This window comes from Mobula birostris, chromosome 7, assembly GCF_030028105.1.
Source record: "Mobula birostris isolate sMobBir1 chromosome 7, sMobBir1.hap1, whole genome shotgun sequence".
Lineage (NCBI taxonomy): Eukaryota > Metazoa > Chordata > Chondrichthyes > Myliobatiformes > Myliobatidae > Mobula > Mobula birostris.
In genome coordinates this window covers 54,540,740-54,563,189 of record NC_092376.1, presented here as the reverse complement: position 1 = coordinate 54,563,189, position 22,450 = coordinate 54,540,740, and the positions used below count along the sequence as shown (strand labels likewise).

The following is a 22,450-nucleotide window of genomic DNA, read 5'->3' as shown; positions in this document are numbered from 1 at the left end:
ATCCTCCAATCTTCTGGCACTTTACCTGTCACTAAGGATTTAAATATCTCTGCAAGGGCCACGACAGTTTCGGCACTTGCCTCTCATGGGGTCCGATGGAACACCTTTTCAGGCCCTGGGGATTTATCCACCCTAATTTGCTTCAGGACAGCAAAAACCTCCTCCTCTGTAATCTGTGTGGGGTTCATGATTGATGCTGCTTTGTCTCACTTCTGTAGATTCTGTGTCTGTCTCCTGAGTAACTATAGATGCAAAAAAAAAATTTAAGATCTTCCACATTCTGTTTTAGCTCCACACATGGATTACCATTCTGATCTTCCAGAGGACCAATTTTGTCCCTTGCAATCCTTTTGCTCTTAACATATCTGTAGAATCCCTTAAGATTCTTCTTCACCTTGTCTGTTAGGGCAACCTCATGCCTCCTTTTAGCTGATTATTTTAAGTGTCCTCTTGCACTTCTTGTACTCCATAAGCCCCTCATTTGTTCCTACTTGCCTATACCTGCTATGCACCTCCTTATTTTTTCCTTAATCAGCACTTCAATATCTCTTGAAAACCAAGGTTCCCTAACCTGTTATCTTTACCTTTTGTTACAGTAGGCACATACAAGCTTTGTACTCTCAAAATTTCACCACCTGAAGGCCCCCCTCTCACCAAGTACACTTTTGCCAGAAAACAGTCTGTCTCAATCCACATTTGCCGATTTTTCTGATGCCATCAAAATTGACCTTTCTCGAATTTAGAATCTCAACCTGTGGACCAGACCTATCTCTTTGCATATTTACTTTGAAACTAATGGCGTTATGATCAGGAGATGCAAAGTGTTCCCCTAACGAACTTCTGTCCCCTGCCGTGTCTCATTCCCTAGTAGCTGATCAAATATTGTACACTCTTTGGTTGGGACTTCTACGTATACATTTGACAGACTCTATCCCATCTAGTCCTTTTACAGTATGGGATTCCCAGTCAGTATGTGGAAAATTAAAATCACCTACTATAATAGCCTTGTGTTTCTTGCAACAGTCTGCAGTCTTTCTGCATATTTGTTCCTCTGAATCTCTCTGATTGTTGGGTGGTCTGTAATATAGCCCCATTAAGATGGTCATACCTTTCTTATTTCTCAGTTCCTCTCATAAAGCTTCACTAGACAAGTTCTTCAGTCTGTCCTGACAGAGCACTGCCGTGACATTTTCCCTGACTAGTAATGCCACCGCTCCTCCTTCAATCCCTCCCACTCTGTCACATCTAAAACAATGGAATATTGAGTTGCCAGTCCTGCATCTTTCAGCCAAATCTCACTAATTGCTACAATATCATAATTCCAAGTGTCGATCCATGCCCTGAGCTCATCTGCCTTTACTAGGATACTTCTTGCATTGAAATGTATGCTGCTCTGACATCAGTCACGCCATGCTTAACCTTTTGGACCCTGACTTTGTCTGAGGTTTTAATATCCTCTGATAACCCATATAATCCCAGATATAAAATATTCCTTTGCATTTCAAATATTATGGTGCCATTACTAAAAAAAATCTCTGATTTCTCTTTTTTTTATTCATTTTTCAAGGCATAATTTTGATAGTGCATCAAATATATTTGAGATTAGAGAAATTGGCTTGGGATATCATCGTGTATAATTATAGAAAATAACAATGTTTTCAAATTTAGAACATTTTGATGAAGATCTTTCAAATTTTATGAGATATGCTGGGTCATTGCCAGGGTGAAAACTCATTCATAATTGGATGAAAGAATGAGGCAATTGAAAGGTACCTTGCCCCAGTGACCTACTCCTGTGGCCACAGTATACAGTACATGTGTATTTGGTCCAGTTGAATTTCCTTTTTAATGACAAAACATTCCTTATCGGGGAGTTTGCTTAGTATTTGTACAGCCTAATTGTTTTTGTCCAGATTGTCCAGATCTTGTATCATGTAGATTTGGAGAGTTGGTAACAAATATTATGAAATTAACGACAAACATCCCTTTGCGTGGCCTTATTACTGATAGAAGATTATTGATGAAGTTGGTGAAGATAACATTTCCTGAGGAACTCGTTGCAGTGGTATAACTTTTTTTTTAAAGAGCTGCAGATGCTGGAAATCTGAAATAAACACACGAAGTGTTTCAGAAGGTCTTTAGACCTGAAATGTTTACACTTGCTTTACTTCCAAGTACGCTGCCTGACCTGAATGCTTGCAGCATATTCTTTTTGTTCATGCAGTGATTTTTATGGGATTGGGTTGATTTACTGTCCAGCAATTAATGTCCATTTTCCTCTCTTCTCTTTGTATTACTATAACATTATTTTGAATTTTTCCTTAATCTCCATTGACTTCAGTTTCACCAGGTGTCCTTGATAACATACTTGGATTCCAGATCATTTAATCTTAAATAAAAAGCTAATATTATCCACAGTGGTCACAAAACATATCAGATTCACTGATGTTCTTCAAGGTAGGAAATCGGCTACTTTTTTCGATTTGGTCTACATGTGAGTCCTGACCAACGCCAATTTAGTTGATCGGCAGTTGTCGTCTGGAATGATCTAGAAAGCAATTCAGTTGCATTAAATTGCTATGTTACTGACAGGTCATGGCACCTGACAACATTCCAGCTGTGGTGTTGAAGAATTTCACCAGAGGGTTTACATGTCTTTTTAGATTTGACACCTTTTTTGGTGCTTTATCTTAGTTTTCTGGGAGTCTTTTTCCAGCTTTGTCTTTTCTGTACAGCGTGCTAAGTTTTGTCAAATTATTGAATTCCTTTGAACTAAAGGTTTGTCATGAAGAGATCTTTGATAATATAGGTTTAACCAGAAAAATCACTCAAGACATGTATGTATAAAAAGCAATTCTCTTTGGATCTGTGGTGAAATGAGAAATTAGTCCCGATGTTATCACTGAGTGTGAACTAAAAAGTTCATAGATACTTCGCATCAGTGGAATGATACCTTAATTCTGTTTAAGGTCAAGTACTAGTAGCTGACAATCTACGGATGGAAAAACATTTTTGATTTTTCAAATCATATTTGAATCTTGAGCAAATTTTTGCAGATGAAAATCCATAGCACCTAGCTTTTTGATCAAAAAGTATATTTTGCTTTGTTTCAAAAAGTGTTATCAAGAAAACAAACTTCAATTTGAGGGTAACTTTTTTCCTTTAATACAGGATTTGATGTTGAAAATCTCCAGTGAAGAAAGCACCTTAAAAAACACAATTGTGGAAATGAATGAGAAAGTTGGTATGTTTTCATTTTACTGCTGGTTCATTGTCATTGAAATTTTAGGATGCATGTATCCAATTTAAAATTTTATTTCAAATATTAAATTTGAACTAAAAAGAAACAAATATATTTGATTTTTTTTTGTCCTACTAGCTCAGCCATTTTTTTTGTAGTAATTGATCAGGGCATATTAGATATGTAATGCTGTTTACAAGTAGTGTTATTTTTGTGATTTTTAAGTAAAATCCTTTTGAAAATTAAGTGAAATTTAGGCTTTTTGTAAGAGAGCATAAAGCTTTATTTGTTACTTATTGTTAGACAATCTTAAATGTAAGCATGAGTTATTTCTGGGCATCTGTAAATGACAATAAATCATGTGAAAAGTCATCAACCAGAAATATTAATTCTGTTCATTTATCTTCAATAGGGCAGCTAGCAAGTGTATTTTCAGCATTTTCTGTTTTTGTTTCAGTTTGCAAATACTTTCCTTTCATACTAAAGCTTTTACAGTGAGCTTTGTAGGTTATTATTCTGTCTGGCAAAATGAGTACTTTCAAACCAGGATGGTCTGAGGTTTTGATAACTTGTCTGTGTGATAGCTGAGCTCTTAAGGATTGCAATAGCTCTCCAGTCATTTGATTCATAAATTTTACAACTGTAGTAAAATACTCTTACTGTGATGTAATTTTGACATTCACTTGCTTTCATTGGTTGTCAGCTTCAGTTTCTGCAGAAATGAAATACTTTAACATTCATGGTTAAAAGTAATTTGTTGTAATACTTTGTGTTTTAAAAGTAAAGAATGAGTTCAGTGTGCAAACAATGAAGGTATGTTTACAATCTGTAATATTTAAATTATACATTGGGTCTACAAGTAGACACATAACACAGATCAGTAAATTTTGTTAACATCTCAAATATTTAATCTTTCCCCTACTCGGCTCCACAATCCGTGTCTGTAAACTTTCAAGTTCCATCCTTGCTAAACCAATTATTCTTGAATGTTTTTCTTGTATGTTACATATTTTATATTTCAGTGGCATTATCGTCATTTTAATGGATATTTACTCACCAATGTTTTTGCTGATTTGCACTGTGCGCCTCTTTTTGTTTGTTGCTTTCTTGTGGCAAAAGAAAACAGAATAGAAGGTTTAGTCGCCTCATCAAGCTCATGTCAACTCTCAGCAATCTTATAGTCTCCTATAACTGATTCTGTACCAAATGCCCAATAATGCCATCCTAATTCCCTTATCACCCACATGAACTGAATAAATTAAAATTAACCTACCAGCCTGTATGTCATTTCATATGGGAAGAAAGTGGGACAAGCAAATGGAACAAAAATGTTTATAGGTAGGACATGAAAGTTCCACACAGACAATACCTGAGATTAGAATTGAATCTAAGTTTCTGGAAGTGTGAAGCACCAGCACTGCCCTTTACACTACAGAGTTGCTCTGTACCCCAGGATTTTCAAAATTATATGCAGAGATTTTGAACCTCTGTGTGGAGATGCCCCACATTTGAAACTTCTTGCATGCTCGTATTACGGTTTCTCCTACTCTTTTGTGGCTCCCAATTTAGACCTATATAAATAGAATCCAAAGCTGTTATCAGTGAATTTCAAGCTTCAGGTTCTAAGTTATCACTTATTTAAATTCTGAGGTGATTACCCCTCCAGCAAATCTCATTTGTACTCAGACTTCCAATCCTTGAAGTATGCATCCAGACCTTTACAGAAGAAAAATTGCCCAACTGCAATTAACTGGTGTTTATAATCTTGTCCTAAACTGAATAAGTTTGGTAAAATTTGAGATTACTGTTTGCTTAAAGGTGGTTGTAGGCTCGGTATTTTAAAGTCCTAGTGATTATAGACAAAATACTAATTTTAAAAAAGTTGATAACATCCTGGCTTGTTTATAAAATTTGTGTTTTACTTTGAAATTTCAAAGGCCAAATATTTTTATGGATTACTAATTATGAATATTGAAAACTTTTTATCTATAAAGGCAGTGTTTCATGTATTAGATAAACAGACACTAATTTTATTGTCAGCCTTGGACTTGGTTATTTACAAACTTGTATCTTAAAATTTTCTTTGTTTGTTTTTGTATCTTTTTTTTTTGTTTCCCTTCTCTTCCTCCCATTTGTCACCCATGTCCTAAGCATCTATCTAGGATATGAAGGGTTTTGAAATACCCTTCATACCTTGTATTAGCAGTTAAGTGTTGATAAATATACCTGAAGAATTGCAAAAACATTCAATCCATGCTTAGGATACTCAGCAAGGTTACAGTGCCTATAAAGAGTGTTCACCCTCCTTGAAGTTTTCATGTTTTAATATTTTACAACATTGAATCATCACGGATTTAATTTGGCTTTTTGACACTGATTAACAGAAAAGACTCTCGTGTCAAAGTGAAAACAAATTTCAACTAATGGGTCTAAATTTATTACAATTATTAAACACAAAATAATTGATTGCATAATTACTCACCAACTTCAAGTCAGTATTTAGTAAATGCATTTTTGGCAGCAATTACAGCCTTGAGTCTGGGTGGATGGGTCTCTATCAGCTTTGCACATCTGGACACTGCAATTTTCCCCCATTCTTAACAAAACTGCTCAAGTTCTGTCAGATTGCATGGGGATCATGAGTGAACAGCTCTTTTCATGTCCAGCCACAAATTCTCAATTGGATTGAGGTCTGGACTCTGACTTGGCCAACCCAGAACATTAACTTTCTTGTTTTTAAGCCATTCCTGTTTAACTTTGGCTTTGTGCTTGGGGTCATTGTCTTACTGGGAGATAAATCATCTTCCAAGTCACAGTTCTCTTGCAGACTGCATCAGGTTTTCCTCCAGGATTTCCCTATATTTTTCTGCATTCATTTTACCCTTGACCTTCACAAGCCTTCCAGGGCCTACTGCAGTGAAGTAACCCCCACAGCATGATGCAGCTACCACCATGCTTCATGGTAGGGATGGTGTGCTTTTGGTGATGTGCGGTGTTTGGCTTACATCAAACATAGCGTTTAGTCTGTTGCCAAAATCTCAATTTTAGTTTCATCAGAACTTAGAACCTTCTTCCAGCAGACTTCAGAGCTTCCCACATGCCTCCTGGCAAACTCTAGCTGAGATTTCATGTGAGTTTTTTTCAACAGCGGCTTTCTCTTTGCCACTCTCCCATAAACCTGCAACTGGTGAAGCACCTGGGCAACAGTTGTTATGTGCACAGTCTATCCTATCTCAGCTCTTCCAGATTTGTCATTCTTGGTGGCCTCCCTCACTAGTTCCCTTCTTGCACGGTCACTCAGTTTTTTGAGGATGGCCTGCTCAAGGCAGAACTACAGCTGTGCCATCTTCTTTCCATTTCTTGATTATTGACTCCAAGGGATATTCAGTGACTTGGAAGTTTTCTTGTACCCATTTCCTGACTTGTGCTTTCCGATTAAAGTTTTTCGCAGAATTTCTTAGTGTGTTCTTTTGTCCTCCTGGTGTAGTTTTTGCTAGGATATGACTCGTCAGCAGTTGGACCTTCCAGAAACAGGTGTATTTTTACTACAGTCAATTGAAATGCCTTGACTGAACAGAGGTCTCCAAAAAAAAATCTCCATTTAACTAATAATGTAACTTTAAAACCAGTTGGCTGCACCAATGATGATTTGGTGTCATATTAAAGGGGATGAATACCTATTACATCAACTATTTTGTGTTTAATAATTGTAATAAATTGAGACCATTTTGTAGACATTTGTTTTCACTTTGACCCAAGAGTTTTCTCTGTTGATCGATGTCAAAAAAGCCAAATTAATTCCACTGTGATTCAATGTTGTAAAACAATAAAATATGAAGACTTCCAAGGGGAAGTCTTGTATAGGCACTGTATTTTCATTTGTTTAAAACTGGGTTGCTCATAAATAGTGAGCATCATAAGCTCGAAATGCTATTTTATTTATAAATCTGTCCAGCTTTTAATTTTAAAAAACTCATCCCAACTAATGATCTCCTAAAATGACAGTTTTGCTAACTTTGAGAAGCAAATTTCATTCACTTTATTTTTATATAGCTAAATGTATAATCTGGCAAGAACCAGAACAAACTTTTGAGTGTAACTTGAAAGTTCATGAATTGCATAATTGTTCATACTTTTATTTGACCGTCATCAAGAATGCAATACCTTATGGGTGTGAGGCTGAGTACAGAGGACAGAAAGTTTGTCATTAGCTTATTTCAATTTTTTTGGTCATTTTAAAATAGTTCAACTAGAAAAAGTAAGCAATGAGAAGGAAAATCGAATAAACAAGATTAAAGCTGTTGCTGTGAAAGCTAAGAAAGAACTTGATGCCAGCAAAAATCAGGTAAGTGTCCTGACAAAACTTCTGTTTCCACTTGAAATTAATATTATGTAGGTATGAAATTGTATAAAGAGAAACTTGTTTTCAACTAGGTGTTACTGTTAACAGAAGAGATGGAGATTGTAAAGTCTGAGCGGGATCGACTCTCTTTTTCAATTAAAGACCTCATGCAAGGATCTGAAAACTACAAGGTAACCATTCTAGGATTGTTTTGTCTTTTACAATTTTCCCTCACAATGTCTGACGTTTGTACTTGAGTTTTCCCTTCAGAAAGTGACATTTGAAATAGATAGTGGACAGCTTTATATTATTTTCAGAAAAACTTGTAAAAGTCCTAGTGAAGTGCCATTATGCTGGCTTCAGGAAGTGGATTAAGGAAAAGCCCAGTGGTTATGAAACAGAATTCAAGTACTGCAAATATTGATTAAAATGAACTTCTGTGAATATTCATGGCCTGACAGATTTTTCAGTTTTCATGGGAAAAGACAGGAAGCAACAGAAAATAGGTTGAGGAACTTTAATGAGTAGACAGTGTGATCTCTATTAAATATCACAATTTTAAAAAATGAATGCAACAGTGTAGTTGTCAATCTCATCATGACATCTGCTGCCAACAAGAATATTGAGATAACAAAACTATCCTTACTAATCCTATGGTGAGAATTAATGCGTGGTGTAATTTCTTGTGACTTACCGTTATTTATAAGATTTTAAATTGTATTTAAAGCTCCTTAAAGCTTCTATTTCATAGCTTATCCTGAAAATTTGAAGAATTGTGCAGTTCATAATTGTAATCACTATTAGCCTCGTATTGTTCTATGTATAGGTAATTTTCTGAAAATTTTTAACATTTGCCAAAATATGTTCAGAGTTCAAGATGTTTATCGTATTTGAGCAGAAATATGAGAGTTAGGGTTTATAATTGGTAATATAAATAATCATATCTGCAGCTGTTGCATTGCTGAGAATAATATCCTTGTCATGAACATAAATGATAATGCATACATTTGCTGTTTACCAGTCTTTTCCCACAAGTTTTCCCACACCAAATTTTTGGTGTTGATTATCAATGAGACTGTTTGATTCTGGTACCTCTTTGTGGTCATTAGTTGTGTATGATACATAGCAACCTATCCTGGTATTGGTCACGCAGATCCTTTCCTCATCTAATTAAGTGAAGTATTAGTTCAATCTTTTAGTTGAATTATGGTCAATGACAGATAAGAATTTTGTTTTTTTTGCCCAATGTAGGATCCAAACACTTTTTTCCCACTACCCTAGCTAAAAACTATCTAATTTCAGGTTTACCCCAAGCTCGTGGCTCGACAGTCATAGGGGAAAGAAACTTATTAAGCAGAATAAGAAACTTATTAATGTCACTTAAATAAACTATAGCACTTGCAGGAAGTCCATTTTTAAGTTAGTTGATCATTAGTTTAAGATCATGCTTCTTTCTCTCAGAATCTTTTGCTAGAATATGAGAAGCAAGCAGAAAAGCTGGATATGGAAAAGGAGCGAGCAAATAACTATGAAAATCAGGTGGAGGAACTCACACAACACTTGAATGCTTGCCTTCAAGAGGTATGACACCATCTTCCATCTACTGGGCAATATTCTTCTATCAGTGAATGTAGAAGACTTCTGTTTACAATAGACACCAGTATGTTTCAAGTGTATAATTAAGTTTAAAGCAATACAAGGAAACCTATAAAAATCTAATTTGTACAAGCAATGTCAATAACATATATTTTAATGCCACCTGTTAATAGGAGATGGCTAATGGTGCTTCACAATGAGGAAATAATGAGCAATAATTATGAGCTGAAAGAAAGCATGCGTTGTTTTGAATAACAGAGAGAAGTGAGAGAATTGTAAAGATTATGACCAACATTGTCAAATGCACTTCAGAAGAATTTAGAAAAGAGAGGAATTACGCAGGGTGGAAAAGTCAGTGTCCTACGCTGCAGAAATAGGCCCTTCAATCCACAAAGTCCATGACAAATATGAACAAGCCCAGGATTTCTTCATATTTGTTCATGAGCATAGGAGTTGTGAATGTGCTTGCTTGCTTTTGACAGCGTTTTGCAACTGTCTGATTTAAGAGGCATAGTTATGCCAGCTGCCAAAGCTTTTGATTTTTTTGTTAATTTATGGGCAGAGCTTTTTCTTCCTCTGTGTAGGTCTTTGCCACTGAGGATCAGTCTGGGTATTTCTCCAAAAGCCAACACTGAGACATGTGCTGAAGGTCATCATAGGCTTGGATTATAGGCCAATTTCAACAGTAGGTTGCTTGCCACCAAGAGTAAATTCTAGATCTGTATTTCTTTATGATAAACATATATAGAAGGGAACACTTTACAGTGCAAGTTGATCATTTAGGACCTCCATTTATGCAAAGTTCACCCCTTTTTTTTGGACAAGGCTCATTAAATAATATTTAAGCCTTGTCCAAAAAGTCTACTGCTGTACAACATACTAATGAATCTGTCGTGTTTTTCTGCTGTCTTCCATTTAGCATAAACAGTTAGCTTCAGAGAAAGAAGATTTGTTGGCCCATTTAGGAACTTCGCAGTCGAATGCCAAACAGCTGGAAGTACAGATATTAGAATCTGAAAAAGCTAAGACAGCTGTTGAAAAGGAGTTGGAGGCCATAAAACTTGTTAAGGAACAGATATCTAAGGTACTGGAAACTAAATATAGCTCAGTGCCTTAAAGTTTTAATTATATTTTGTGGAATTACCCAAGTTTTTTTTCTCAATTGATTTTCTTGTATAAATAACTTGTATGTTTAAAAAGTATATACTCTTCAATGCAGGACAATTGTATACTGGTAAAAGAAATTGAAGAACTTAAAAAGCAACTTCAAAATGAGAAACACCAGCTGCAACAAACAGTACAAGAACTGGAACATGTGAGAAAGGTAGTCAAGAGACGCAACCCACTGCATTCAAAAGCAAATCACTAAAGTTGCCAGAAATCTGAAATAAAACAAGACGCTACAAATATTCAACTTCCAGTTGTCTGTAACTTTAACTCTTCACACCAATCTCACTAAAAATCCAGCCTTTTACATTGTGCCTGCTAATCTCAATGTAACATTGATCAGCAACTTACCATACTTGACCCATCTGGATAGAAGCAAGGCAAGATTTGTCTTTGGAAGAGCTGGGAGTCGAGAATTTTGCCTCCTAAAGTTTCCACAGGATTTTGTAAATCAGATCACAAGACATAAAGGACTAACATTTTTCTTTTTGTCCACATTTGATATCTGGTGGGATGTTTCTGGTATTTTTTTGCCTCAGATTTACATCACTTTAGTATATTATTTCCAACCAATGGTGGATCAAAATAGTTTTAGAGCAGGCAGTAATGATTGAAAGTGCATCCTTCAGAAATTTACCAATATAGCATTTGGGCATGATCTGAAGAAGAGATGACTACCAGAAATGAAGCAGTGCTATTTCAAAGTAATTCTGATCTGGACCATTAAAAGTCAAAGAAAGCACTGTAAAAAGCAATTTAAAGTTACTGCAGGAGAAACTACTATACAATGTCTGTAACATTGGAACATAATTTTACTATAAATAGAAGTGCATCCACTACTGTCTACAAATAAACAATGTGAAGATGTACACAATAAATTTGATCAATTATTTTGTCCTTTTTGTGTATTGATAAGGACAATGGGATTTAATTTGGCCTAAATACTGTAACTCAAGCAATATAATACTCGTTTATATGGCACACAAATGGCCATTGAGGATTTGTATTTGTATCTATTAATAGGTTTCTTTTCGTACTAATGAAATAAATCCAGTAATACTTAATTATCAATGGAATTTTGTTTTGTTTGAAATTTCAGTGCAGTGCAAATTACTGTCATTTATTCCCATTGTTGCTAGGATGCTCAAAAAAGCACGCTAATGGACATGGAGATTGCAGATTATGAGCGCTTGGTAAAAGAACTGAACCAGAAAATTACTGATCGAGACAGCAGGATTGGTGAAGTGGTGGAAGAAACAACATCATGCAAACAGAAACTGGCTAACTTGGAAGATCAAATAAGTGAGTTGATCAATTTGGTTGATTGAAGTCCATTAAGAATTATTCCGGATTAAGTATGGATTCAGTGAACTGAATCAAACCGCTTTGTTGAAAATATTTCCTCCTCAATAGTGATATCACGGAAATGGCAGGTCCACATCAGACAAGGATCATCGTGTGAGGGGTGAGAATGTTCTCTGCAAAATGGATGAATTAGGCAAATAAGACAAAGACATGTGATATAAAATGATACGTTCACTATCAAATTAGTTTTGCCACCACTATATTTTAAAAATAATGAAAGGATTTCTTGTTTTTTCATAAAAGCATCAGGACTTAGAATAATACTTCTGTGGATTCCTACCTTAATTTATCATGATGTGAACTTAAATTTTTATTTAGCTTTGGGAAAACTTACAGGCATTCAGTGTTTATACTGTTATATTCATACTGTTATTCCAATTGCATGTTTACCTGGAAATATTTATAAATAAATTGTTATTCTTAATAAGTTCTATATCATTTCTTTCAGCAGATGACATTATGACTTCTATAATAGGTATTAATTAACCTGATTGTGGGCATTTGCAGGATCTCTTCAGAAAACATTGGAGGAAAACAAAGAGAAAAACACCAAGATGAAACAAATGTTAGTGAAAACAAAGAAAGAACTTACTGATTCAAAAAGAGCTGTGAGTAACAATGGTATCTCCAGAATGTTCCATATTAATGTGAAATTCTGTTTTATACAGAAATGTAATAATTTTATCAATATGTGTATAATTTTGAAAACATCCTTGATTAACCTCAGTTAGATATCAGGATGAGACTTGCATATGTGTGAAATTTCATTGGTACAAGTTCATTGCTGAGAGTTGGAATAGCAAAATACAATGGGATATCTTGTATGTCTGGTGAGCACTTCTTTGCTATGGACACTGAAGACAAGGAACTAAGAAAATAGAAAGCAGTCTTAAAAGGTTTCAAGATTCGCAACAAAAAGTCTGAAAGATCTACAGATAAAACAGGAAAAATGCCGCAAAATAACCAATAAAGCAAATACAGTAATTCTGAAGTACAAATATTATCCTTATGTTAAAACGGAAATTCAAAACTTGAGCACTGTGAGGAAGTGGTGGAGAGGTATGTGGATTCAATTCTTTGATTTAAGATTTATCATATGACAAAGTTTAATTGCACATTTACAAGTCCTTATTTTAAATAAAGATTGTACCATCAATATGACCTGTTGGGATTTGCTGGAAACCATGAAATTGATATATTATTATGTCTCCTTAGGAAGCAGAGCAATTAGTTCTTCAAGCTTCTATTAAAGGAGATCTGGAATTAAGCCAACAGCAAGTGGAAAATTACAAGGTACGTTCTTTAAGTGTATTTTTCAATTAAGCTCTTGCAGGTTGTTTTCAAGTACATTTACTGGCCTCAGTTAATATGTTTGAAATAAAGACACAAAATGCTGGAACTACTTGGCAGGCTAAGGAGCATCTGTGCAAAGAGGAACAGTTGATATTTCAGGTCATCGTGACAAAGGATTTGTGACTTGAAACGTTAACTCTTTCTCATTCTAGAGATGCTGCATGACCTAACAACTGTTTCCAACACCTGCAGTTTCTTTTTAAGATTTCCATTTATCACCTGCTTGATATGGTTTGGTGAAATAGTTTTCTTCCCATGCAATAAAATGACTATTCAAGAAATTGGGATGATGTTTGAAGTTCAGTGGAACGTGTTTTATTGGGTATTGTTCTTGTTGGAGCTGGCAGTTGGGTCACACTTTGTTCATATGCACCATGTAAGTGGATTTAGTAGAACTAAATATGTGCCTTAAATTTAAACTTCTGTATGGAACACTTTTATTTTCTGATCTTTTTGCTATTTAGAAAAATTATTCAGAATTAGGAACAGAAATGACGGACTTTATTTTGATCCTGATACTTGTTTGACATTTGGAAAAATAAAATAATAATCCAGTCATATGCCCCCAGTCTATTCAATGGTCCTGTTATAATTTTGTTTTGTAGTCGTGAGGTTATAAGCAGCCCTTCTTTGGTAAAAGTACAACACTGAATTATCCTATTTAAGTCACCTTATACATTTGCTACAGCTTATCTGCTCTGCATCCTTTGTGCTTTCTTTCTTTCTATTTTGCTACCAAGTTACCACTGGCCTTGTGCTCATCTTATACTCTTCATACTAGTAAGGCCATCTAAGCCTTTGCTGGCTACATTTTCATCAACTCCAACCACAACTTTGCTCACTGACCTATAGTGATATCTAGAGTAGCAAAGACCTTACAATTACATTTTGGCTAAACTCAGGTTGGAGGAGCAACACCTCGTATACCGTCTAGGTAGTCTCCAGCCCCTTGGTATGAACACAGAGTTCCCCAACTTCCGGTAATTCCCCCCCCCTCCCTTCCTCTATCCCTATGTCACTCTGCCCCCTCCCCCAGCTGCCTATCACCTCCCTCATGGTTCCACCTCCTTCTACTACCCATTGTGTTTTCCCCTATTCCTTCTTCACCTTTCCTGCCTATCACCTCCCTACTTCCCCTCCCCCACCCCTTTATCTTTCCCCTTACTGGTTTTTCACCTGGATCCTACCAGCCTTCTCCTTCGTACCCTCCCCCCACCTTCTTTATAGGGCCTCTGCCCCTTCCCTCTACAGTCCTGACGAAGGGTTCCGGCCCGAAACGTCAACTGATCTTTTCCACAGATGCTGCCCGACCTGCTGAGTTCCCCCAGCGTGTTGTGAGAATTACATTTTTGAATTCCTCCTCTGACCTTATTGATCCTTGCCCCGGAACTTGCTCCAAGCCAGTCATGTTCCAAGATATTAGCACATCTCCAGTTCTGGTCTTTGTATTGCATATTAGCAGCTGTATCTTCTGCTACTGAGACCTCAAATCATGGAATTCTTACACAAACCTCAGTACTTGTCTATTTCTGCCTTTTTAGATGTTCCTTAAAATCTAACGTCGTTGATTAAGATTTTGGTCACTTTTGACATGGATTGGTGTGAAACTGATAACGTTCCTGTGAATTACCATGGGAAATTTTACTTCACTAAAAGTAATTTAATTCATGTTGCTGTTTTGTGATGATGGTAATAGTAGTTCGTAGAATTGACCCAGATTTCACCTTTTTTTGTTAAGAGCTCAGGAAACCAGGCAGGGAAATAGGGGGATTAAAAGGCTATTGACTCCAGCAGACTAATACTTTTAATCACTCCCGGCAAGGAGGAAAACAAGTGCTACAATCTTTCACCCAGATCGATAATGCACTTGCCACCCCCACACCCCCCCCCCAAAATTATTGATTGTGACCTTTTGAGTATTTTGCTGTCCTGTTTTGTCTATGCTCTTTGCCCACTAATTTCCCTCTCATCTAGATGAACCAAGACACAAAAAATAATGATGATTTGAAAATCTAATTTGCATTTCTAGTGTGCCGAGCTTTTAGTCATTTAATTTCTCAAACTAATTTAAATGAAGTGATTAAACATTGAATCCATATAAGTGACTTCGAAAAATAATAGGCTGAAATTTGATTAACTGAGCTATTTTCCGGAATATAGTGTGATTTTTATATTCCAGTGTGTCTAGCCAGACTCATTACAGAATTATATGCCTGTCAATAATTAAAATAGAATAATTTGTTTCTGTAATTTTCATCTTATTTTCTTGAAGGAACACTAATGGTAGCCTTCGAAAAGTTGTCACACCATATGTAAGATTGACAATAGAGAAGTAAGTTAATGATGTAGTGGTGCTCAACACTTGAGCGTGTGCAAACACAGATGCTGTCTCCATATTGTAAATGTGAACCACTTCCCATATCTTAGGAATCAAATCAAATCAAGTATAATTATCATTCAAACTATACATGGATACAGCTGAACAAGACAGTGTTCCTCTGGGACCAAAGTGCAAAACATTCAAAGTAGCAAGCAAGCATTCAAAAATTACGAGTATCATATATCAAGCAAAGAAGCATATTCACTCGAAGAAAAAATATATACATAGTCCAAGATCCTGAACAACAATGTCCAGCAATTGATGGTACAGTCTCCCAGCAGTGTGCAGATGCATGCAATCCAGCCTGTCATTCCACCACTCAAACATGTAAGGGCAACACCTACAGGAGGGGCCAGACCCCAGCAAGCTCAAGCGTGCTGTAGCGCTTTCGTGTCTCTCACTTGGTCTGCAGCAGCAGGCAAGCCCAAGGCTTGAGGCCTAGCTCTCACTACAGCTGAGGCTACACAGCTCCCATGTCATCTGTCCCTCCACCAGACAAGAATAACAGTCCTACAGCAACTTGCGTTATCACTGTCCAACAGAATCTTGCGATTACAAGTGAAATGTCCGAGACAATCTCCCACAGTTATATTGCACTAACTGTGATGCTTCCGAGTAGAGGGCAGCACAGTCTGCAGCCAGGGTTAGCTCCTCCAATGCCTCAGAAGGCTTCGCTGCCAACACCAGTTCAGCTACTCCAATCAATGAGCAGCTCACTGATCGAGTAGTATCCGATGTTCTTGGAGTAGAATTGTCTTGTAATTGTAAAAAATCAAATTTTATGAAGTAAAAAGCACTACACTCAACTTCACTTGCCCCATCATTGAAATGTTCCCACAACCAATGAGCTCACTTTCAAGGCCAAGGCCTCTTTATCTCATTATCTCATGTTCTCATTATTTATTGCTGTTTACTTATATTTGCATTTGCACAGTTTGATGTCTTCTGCACCCTGTTTGATCTTTCATTGATCCTGTTATAGTTACTATTCTATAGATTTGCTGAGTATGCCCACAAGAAAATGAATCTCAAGGTTGCATATGGTGATGTACAGTATATGTACTTAGGGAATAAAAATTTACTCCAACCTTATTTTGAATTTTGTACCTTGGACTTCAGTAGCAGGGATCTAAAAGATGTACTGCCAAAGAGATTACCAGGTAGACAGAGGAAAAGACCTAAACAAACAACAAAGTGGTTAATTTTAAACAGAAACTTCAGAAATAGCAAAACAAGTCATTGTATCAGATTGGTTGCAGTGGCTTCACCCATTTGTGCAACTAGATAATAAGTGCTGATCTTGTTCACAATATCTGTGTAAATAAAAAGAGAGTGACAGTGAAAGACAAGTTGTAGCAAAGCCTTGCCGTGTCTAATACGTTTGTTTCAAAAAGAGATTACTGAAACATGTTGAAACTACTGTACCTAGTTAAGAAAACTGAATTGAATTATGGAATTATTTTATTACTTAACAACAACTCTTTCCACCTTGAGTCAACAAATTAAACATAAACCAGAAATTGAATTGTGAATGAATTATCTAGTCGGGATGGTATGTATCCCAGTTTTGATCCAGTAGCAAAAGGTAGTATTGCATCAATGCTTCAAGGGTTTTTAGACTTCAGTATCATGGTAATTACAGCGGTGACTACTAAAAATAATGTACTTCTGTACTTGTATTACATTTCTTGGTCTGTGCATCTAATTCACAATAACGAAGTGGTACAGATAATATCACATTACAAATAGGTTTTCAGAAAATCAGTAAACCTGTCATGTTGCAGATCCAAATGGCGGAATTAACTGCTGAAAACCATAAGACTCATGAGCAGTTGCGTCAGGCAAATGAACAAAACCATCGGACTTTGAGTGCATTTACACAGAAGATAGCAGCTCTGCAAGAAGAATGCAGTAATGCTAAGGTACAATCTTGAATGCATTTGTAATGTAATCTAATATAAAAATTTTGGAAAACATTGAGTTTAAAAGGTAGCAATTTGTAGTCAAAGTTGAGTTTATCGTCTTATGCACAGGTGCAATAAAAAATTTGAAGCAGCACCACAGGCATCTACCATCATATGAAAAGCAATCACAAGAAAAACATAATCAAACATAAATTACACACCACTTTACATGAAATAATGCAAACTTGAAAAAAAACTCTACTTAATGCAAAGTAGTCATAGTGTTGGTACACTGAGGCAGTGATCAGGATTGCACAGGTTAACTCAAGAACCGAATAGTTGAAAGGAATTAGCTGTGTTGTGGAACTTCAGGCTTCTGTACCTCTTGCCCCATGGTTGCATGTATGTGCATGAGTGGAAGAATACTGCTCTACAGGGATCATTACTGTGGCCATTGGTGTTCTTCTATTAAAGAATTGGTCTTTGAAATCAAAAACGGTACTAAATTTGAAGATTATATCAAATTAGATTCAGATTATCACTACTAAGGAGAACAGCAGAATCCTACGGTGAGAAATGAACAAATTTGGTGAATGGATAGAGAATTAGCCAAGTTCAGATATGGTAGAGTGACAAAAGGGATCTTGGATCAAAAATGCATCGGTGATTGAATGGCCGCAGTTTACCAAAGCCTCAGAGATACTAAACCACTACACAGGAGTGACAAACCGACGGCACACATGTGCAAGATTGCACGTGCAAAATTTATGCCACAAGGTGAACAATGGTGCCTCTCGGTGCTTTAAATCTTACTCATAATTTAAAGGTACATAATGATTACCTTTACTACCAAATTGAGTGGCAAGTTACTTTTTTATAACCTGAGAGCAATGAGGTGTTTTCACAAGCACCAGCTAAATGGTTGCAAGAACGCATGATGACAAGTTAACCTTTAAGAAAGTTTCCATGACAACTGATGGTACACCCAGTATGATTTGTAAAGAGAAGGGTTTTGTCAATCTATTTGCAAAATACGTTGGACATGTACTGATAAGCTTTCATCGTATAGTATACATTAAGACTGTATGCAAAAGCTGACCTTCAGGAACTTGAAGTGATGAAAACTGTAACCAAGGTAATTAATTTTAATTCTGGATATGCTTCGAAAAAGGACAATTTCAGAATTTACTGAGAATGGTGAATTTGATGTACACAGTACTTGTGTACAACAATATTCATTGGATTAGTCGAGACTCTATCCTTAAAGAATAAAACTTGTCTGTTTTTGACAAATGAAAAATTTTCTTGTCAAGAATTATATGACATTATATTGGTTTGTAGATTGATTTTTTTTTTTGCAGATTTCTCCTCATTTAAATTACTTAAACACCAATTTATGGGAATCTAGCAAGTCACTTGATGCTATGTTTGATGATATAAGTCTTTGAAATCAAGCTGGCAGTATTTAAACATGTCAAAAATGGCATTTTTACATATTTCCCAAACCTAAATAAACTCATGACAGACATTCAGAGCCTTCCAATAAAATTTGAGCATCACTGGTTCAACTACTGAACAATCTTCTTTAAGATTCACTATGCTCAGGTCAGTTGAAAAAGCTATAGAACTCAAAAGTATGCAGACAGTGTATCATTAGAAAAACTGAATTTGAAAAGGTTGCAGTGGATTGATATGGATAATTTTGAAATGCATTTGATTGATTTACAAATCAGGAATTTGGAGGCAAAAATTTGTCGACTTAAGAGCGGAACTAGAAAATAGTGAAAGAGATCGGTTAGACCGGATCAAAGTATAAAAATTCAGACAGTGAAGTTCTGAAACCTGGAGCGGCACTATTAACAGCATTTTCATCAACATATTCATGTCAGTGATGAATATGGTGAAATCAAATTATAATAGACTTATTAATAAAACTAGTGCTAAATGCATAGCTCTTAAAACGGCCAAATACAAAGCGAATATAAAATATTTGTCATCGTTAGTGCAAAAATAAAATTCTTGCTGAGAGTAAAATGTTTATTTCCCTTTCCTTTATCTTTTGTTGAATATCCACCAAAGCTTATAATTTCACGTTCACATTTCTGAAGACATATGAGATAACATAACAATACTATTTAGAAATTATTATGTTAATTATATCTTGACCTCACCACCCGCTCCACCCTCTGCTTACCACAGAGATCACACACTTCATGACTCCCTTGTCCATTCGTCCCTCCTCACTAATCTCCCTCCTGCCATGTATCCCTGCAAACGACAGAAATGCTGCACCTGCCCATTCACTACCTCGCTCACCTGTATTCAAGGTCTCGGACAAGCCTTCCGCGTGAGACAACACTCACCTTTGAATCTGTTGGTATCATCCTCCCAGTGTGGCCTCCTCTACATCAGTGAGTCACAATATAAATTGGGGGGGGGGGGGGTGTGCACATTGTAAAACACCTCCACTCCATCCTGGTAGCCAACCATTTTAATTCCTATCCCCATTCCTCTTCTGATATGTTAGTCCATGACCTCCTCTTCTGCAATGATGAGGCCACCCTAAGAGTGGAGGAGCAACACCTCATATTCCATCTAGGTAGCCTCCAACCTGATGCATAAACATTGATTTCTCTTTCTGGTAATTTTCCCTGCTCCTTCCCTCTTCTACTCCCCACTCTGGCCATTTACTCTTCACTTGCCTATTACCCCCCTTCCCCCTTCCCCCCTCCCCTCTCCCCTCTCCCCTCTCCCCCCTTTCCCCCTCCCCTCTCCCCCCTTTTCCCCTTCCCCCCCACACTTCCTCTTCCCTTTCCTCCATGGTTCACTCTCCTCTCCCATCAGATTCCTACTTCTCCAGTCTTTTGATTCTTCTACCTGCCACTTCCCAGCCTCCCCACCCACTAGGATTCACCTAGTACTTTCTCACATATTCTCCTTCTGCTCACCCCATCTTTTTATTCTGGCATTATCCCTCTTTCCAGTCCTGATGAAGGGTTTCAGCCTGAAATGTTGACTGCTTATTCACTTCCATAGTTAGTGCTTGACCTGCTGAGTTCCTCCAGTATTTTGTGTGCATTGCTTTGGATTTCCAGCATCTGCAGAATCTCTTGTGTTAATGATATTACTGTTCAGTTGTTTTTTAAAAGATTAATGTGAATAATCTTTGAACAGATTTTCTAAAATCTTCATTTATTTCAATCTCTGTTATACTTTTATTAATAGTAAAGCAATAAATACTTTTAAATAAGCCACAGGACTCACCCTTTATCCCTGCAGTCCATAATGCTATTACTAATTCATTTATCAATGACCATCTCTGCTCAAGATTACCATGGCATGTGAGAGAATTTTTTTCAAAGGTTATTGCCAATTTGAGCGCACTCTCTCAAAAAGATTTGTCACCCTGCACTAGCGTCTATTTCCAGAAGAGTAGCATTGAAAAGTTAGGGAAGTTGTGCTAAACCTGTAACAGTCTTTAAACCACACTTGGACTACTGCATACAGATTCTGGTGATCATGTAAAAAATGAGTAAGAAAGCACAAAGAGGTGCAAAGAATATTTACAAGATTTGTGCCAAAAGTTGTGTATACATATCAGGAAAGGTTGAACAACTTGAATTTTTGTTTCCTCTTGTTGATCTCCATGATATCTTGGTATTTAAAAATAATATGCATGTGTATATATTGTGTATATTTAAGTCAGAGGTTGATGGATTTTTGATAGGGCACAATGGGATACGGGGAGAAGGTAGGAGATTGGGGTTGAGGGGGAAATGGATCAGTCATGATGAAATGGTAGAGTAGACACAATGGGCCAAATGGCCTAATTCTGCTCCAATATATTATGGTCTAATGGATGCAAATGAAAAATTTCAACATTGATGAAGAAATATAATTAGAATTTCATTTTTAAGTGGTTATCAGGAAATAGGTAATTCAAAGGAAACATCTTTGTTATAAAGTCATAAACATAGAACTTGCTACAACTGGGAGTAGTTAGTTCAGTGGTATTAAATAATCCTGATCAGACTGAGGAAAAAGTCCAAAGTATATTTAAAGGGTGGCTGAACAAGTACAGAAGAGAGGGGAATAGAGAATTGCATTCAAAGATAAAGAAAGATAGAAGATATTCAAGCACTTCCTAAATGTGGTATGATTGCAATGAATGGTCTGTTTCCTGTGCCATCCGTCCTAAATATCTGCAAAATATCTCAGCCAAAGCCAAATGATAACTGATTTCATAGATGCTAGAGCATTCATCATCCATAGCATCACATAATTTTCCAGTCCATTGTCTTTTAGTTTTTATAATCGTATGATGTAAATTCATAACTGTAAATAAAAGTTTCGTGAAACTTCAGAATTTTGAAGGTTTAAATATTTTGTTCATTTGTTTCCATGTTGTGCAGTGAAATAATTACTGTATACAACTTTAAGAAAAAAAAATAATTAATGGAAAATAGAAAATCACAGCTGAAACTACTCCCTGCCATTGACAATTAGCACTAGGTTCTTTTGAGATCAGTGCCTGGTAGCTACCATTTATGAATGTGTTATTTGCATTGAGTGGTTGCTATTTTCACTTCACGGCACAATGGATGTGAGTTCTTTCCCTTATTTCTAGTTTTAATAAGTTACCCTACTCAATCTCTTCTGACTCCTTTATAGGAATTATCTATTCAATATCTAAATATGGGGACTATATATGAAATCAGAAATTAGGTTACTAGTATACAAAGGTAATTTATGTTATAAATTACTGAGTAAAATTTTCAGTCCTCATTTTCTTCAAGCTCCAATGTTAAATGTAAACATGGATCAAAAAACTTAATCGTCATTGACTTCCTCCCCAACTTGGAGCACTCAGCAATTACCGATGGTTTGGAATTGCTCTTCATCTGATCTGCATTCTATTTAAGCATGATTGTATGGTAGAATCATCACTTTGCAAAGCATTTATGTTCACCATTTGGGAATAGATTAGTAGCCTCCGGCAGTGCACAACAGAAATAATGATCTATCTCAAAGGAAACTAAACTATTAATGAACATCATTAAATGCTGGGAATTGAGGAGTGATTATGTTTTAATGATCTATAA

General features: G+C 36.3%; 1 protein-coding gene across 2 annotated transcripts in view; it reads left to right on the top strand.

Moving 5' to 3' along the window:
* The window catches only part of LOC140200212 (GRIP and coiled-coil domain-containing protein 2), a 448,110-nt gene that overhangs the window by 406,768 nt on the left and 18,892 nt on the right, over nucleotides 1-22,450 (top strand). For both annotated transcript variants that reach the window (XM_072263197.1, XM_072263195.1), the window contains exons 7-16: nucleotides 3,172-3,244; nucleotides 7,486-7,586; nucleotides 7,676-7,774; nucleotides 9,045-9,164; nucleotides 10,099-10,263; nucleotides 10,399-10,503; nucleotides 11,486-11,648; nucleotides 12,219-12,319; nucleotides 12,927-13,004; nucleotides 17,229-17,366. In XM_072263197.1, coding sequence (XP_072119298.1) covers nucleotides 3,172-3,244; nucleotides 7,486-7,586; nucleotides 7,676-7,774; nucleotides 9,045-9,164; nucleotides 10,099-10,263; nucleotides 10,399-10,503; nucleotides 11,486-11,648; nucleotides 12,219-12,319; nucleotides 12,927-13,004; nucleotides 17,229-17,366 — 1,143 coding nt within the window. The remainder of the gene's footprint in view (nucleotides 1-3,171; nucleotides 3,245-7,485; nucleotides 7,587-7,675; nucleotides 7,775-9,044; nucleotides 9,165-10,098; nucleotides 10,264-10,398; nucleotides 10,504-11,485; nucleotides 11,649-12,218; nucleotides 12,320-12,926; nucleotides 13,005-17,228; nucleotides 17,367-22,450) is intronic.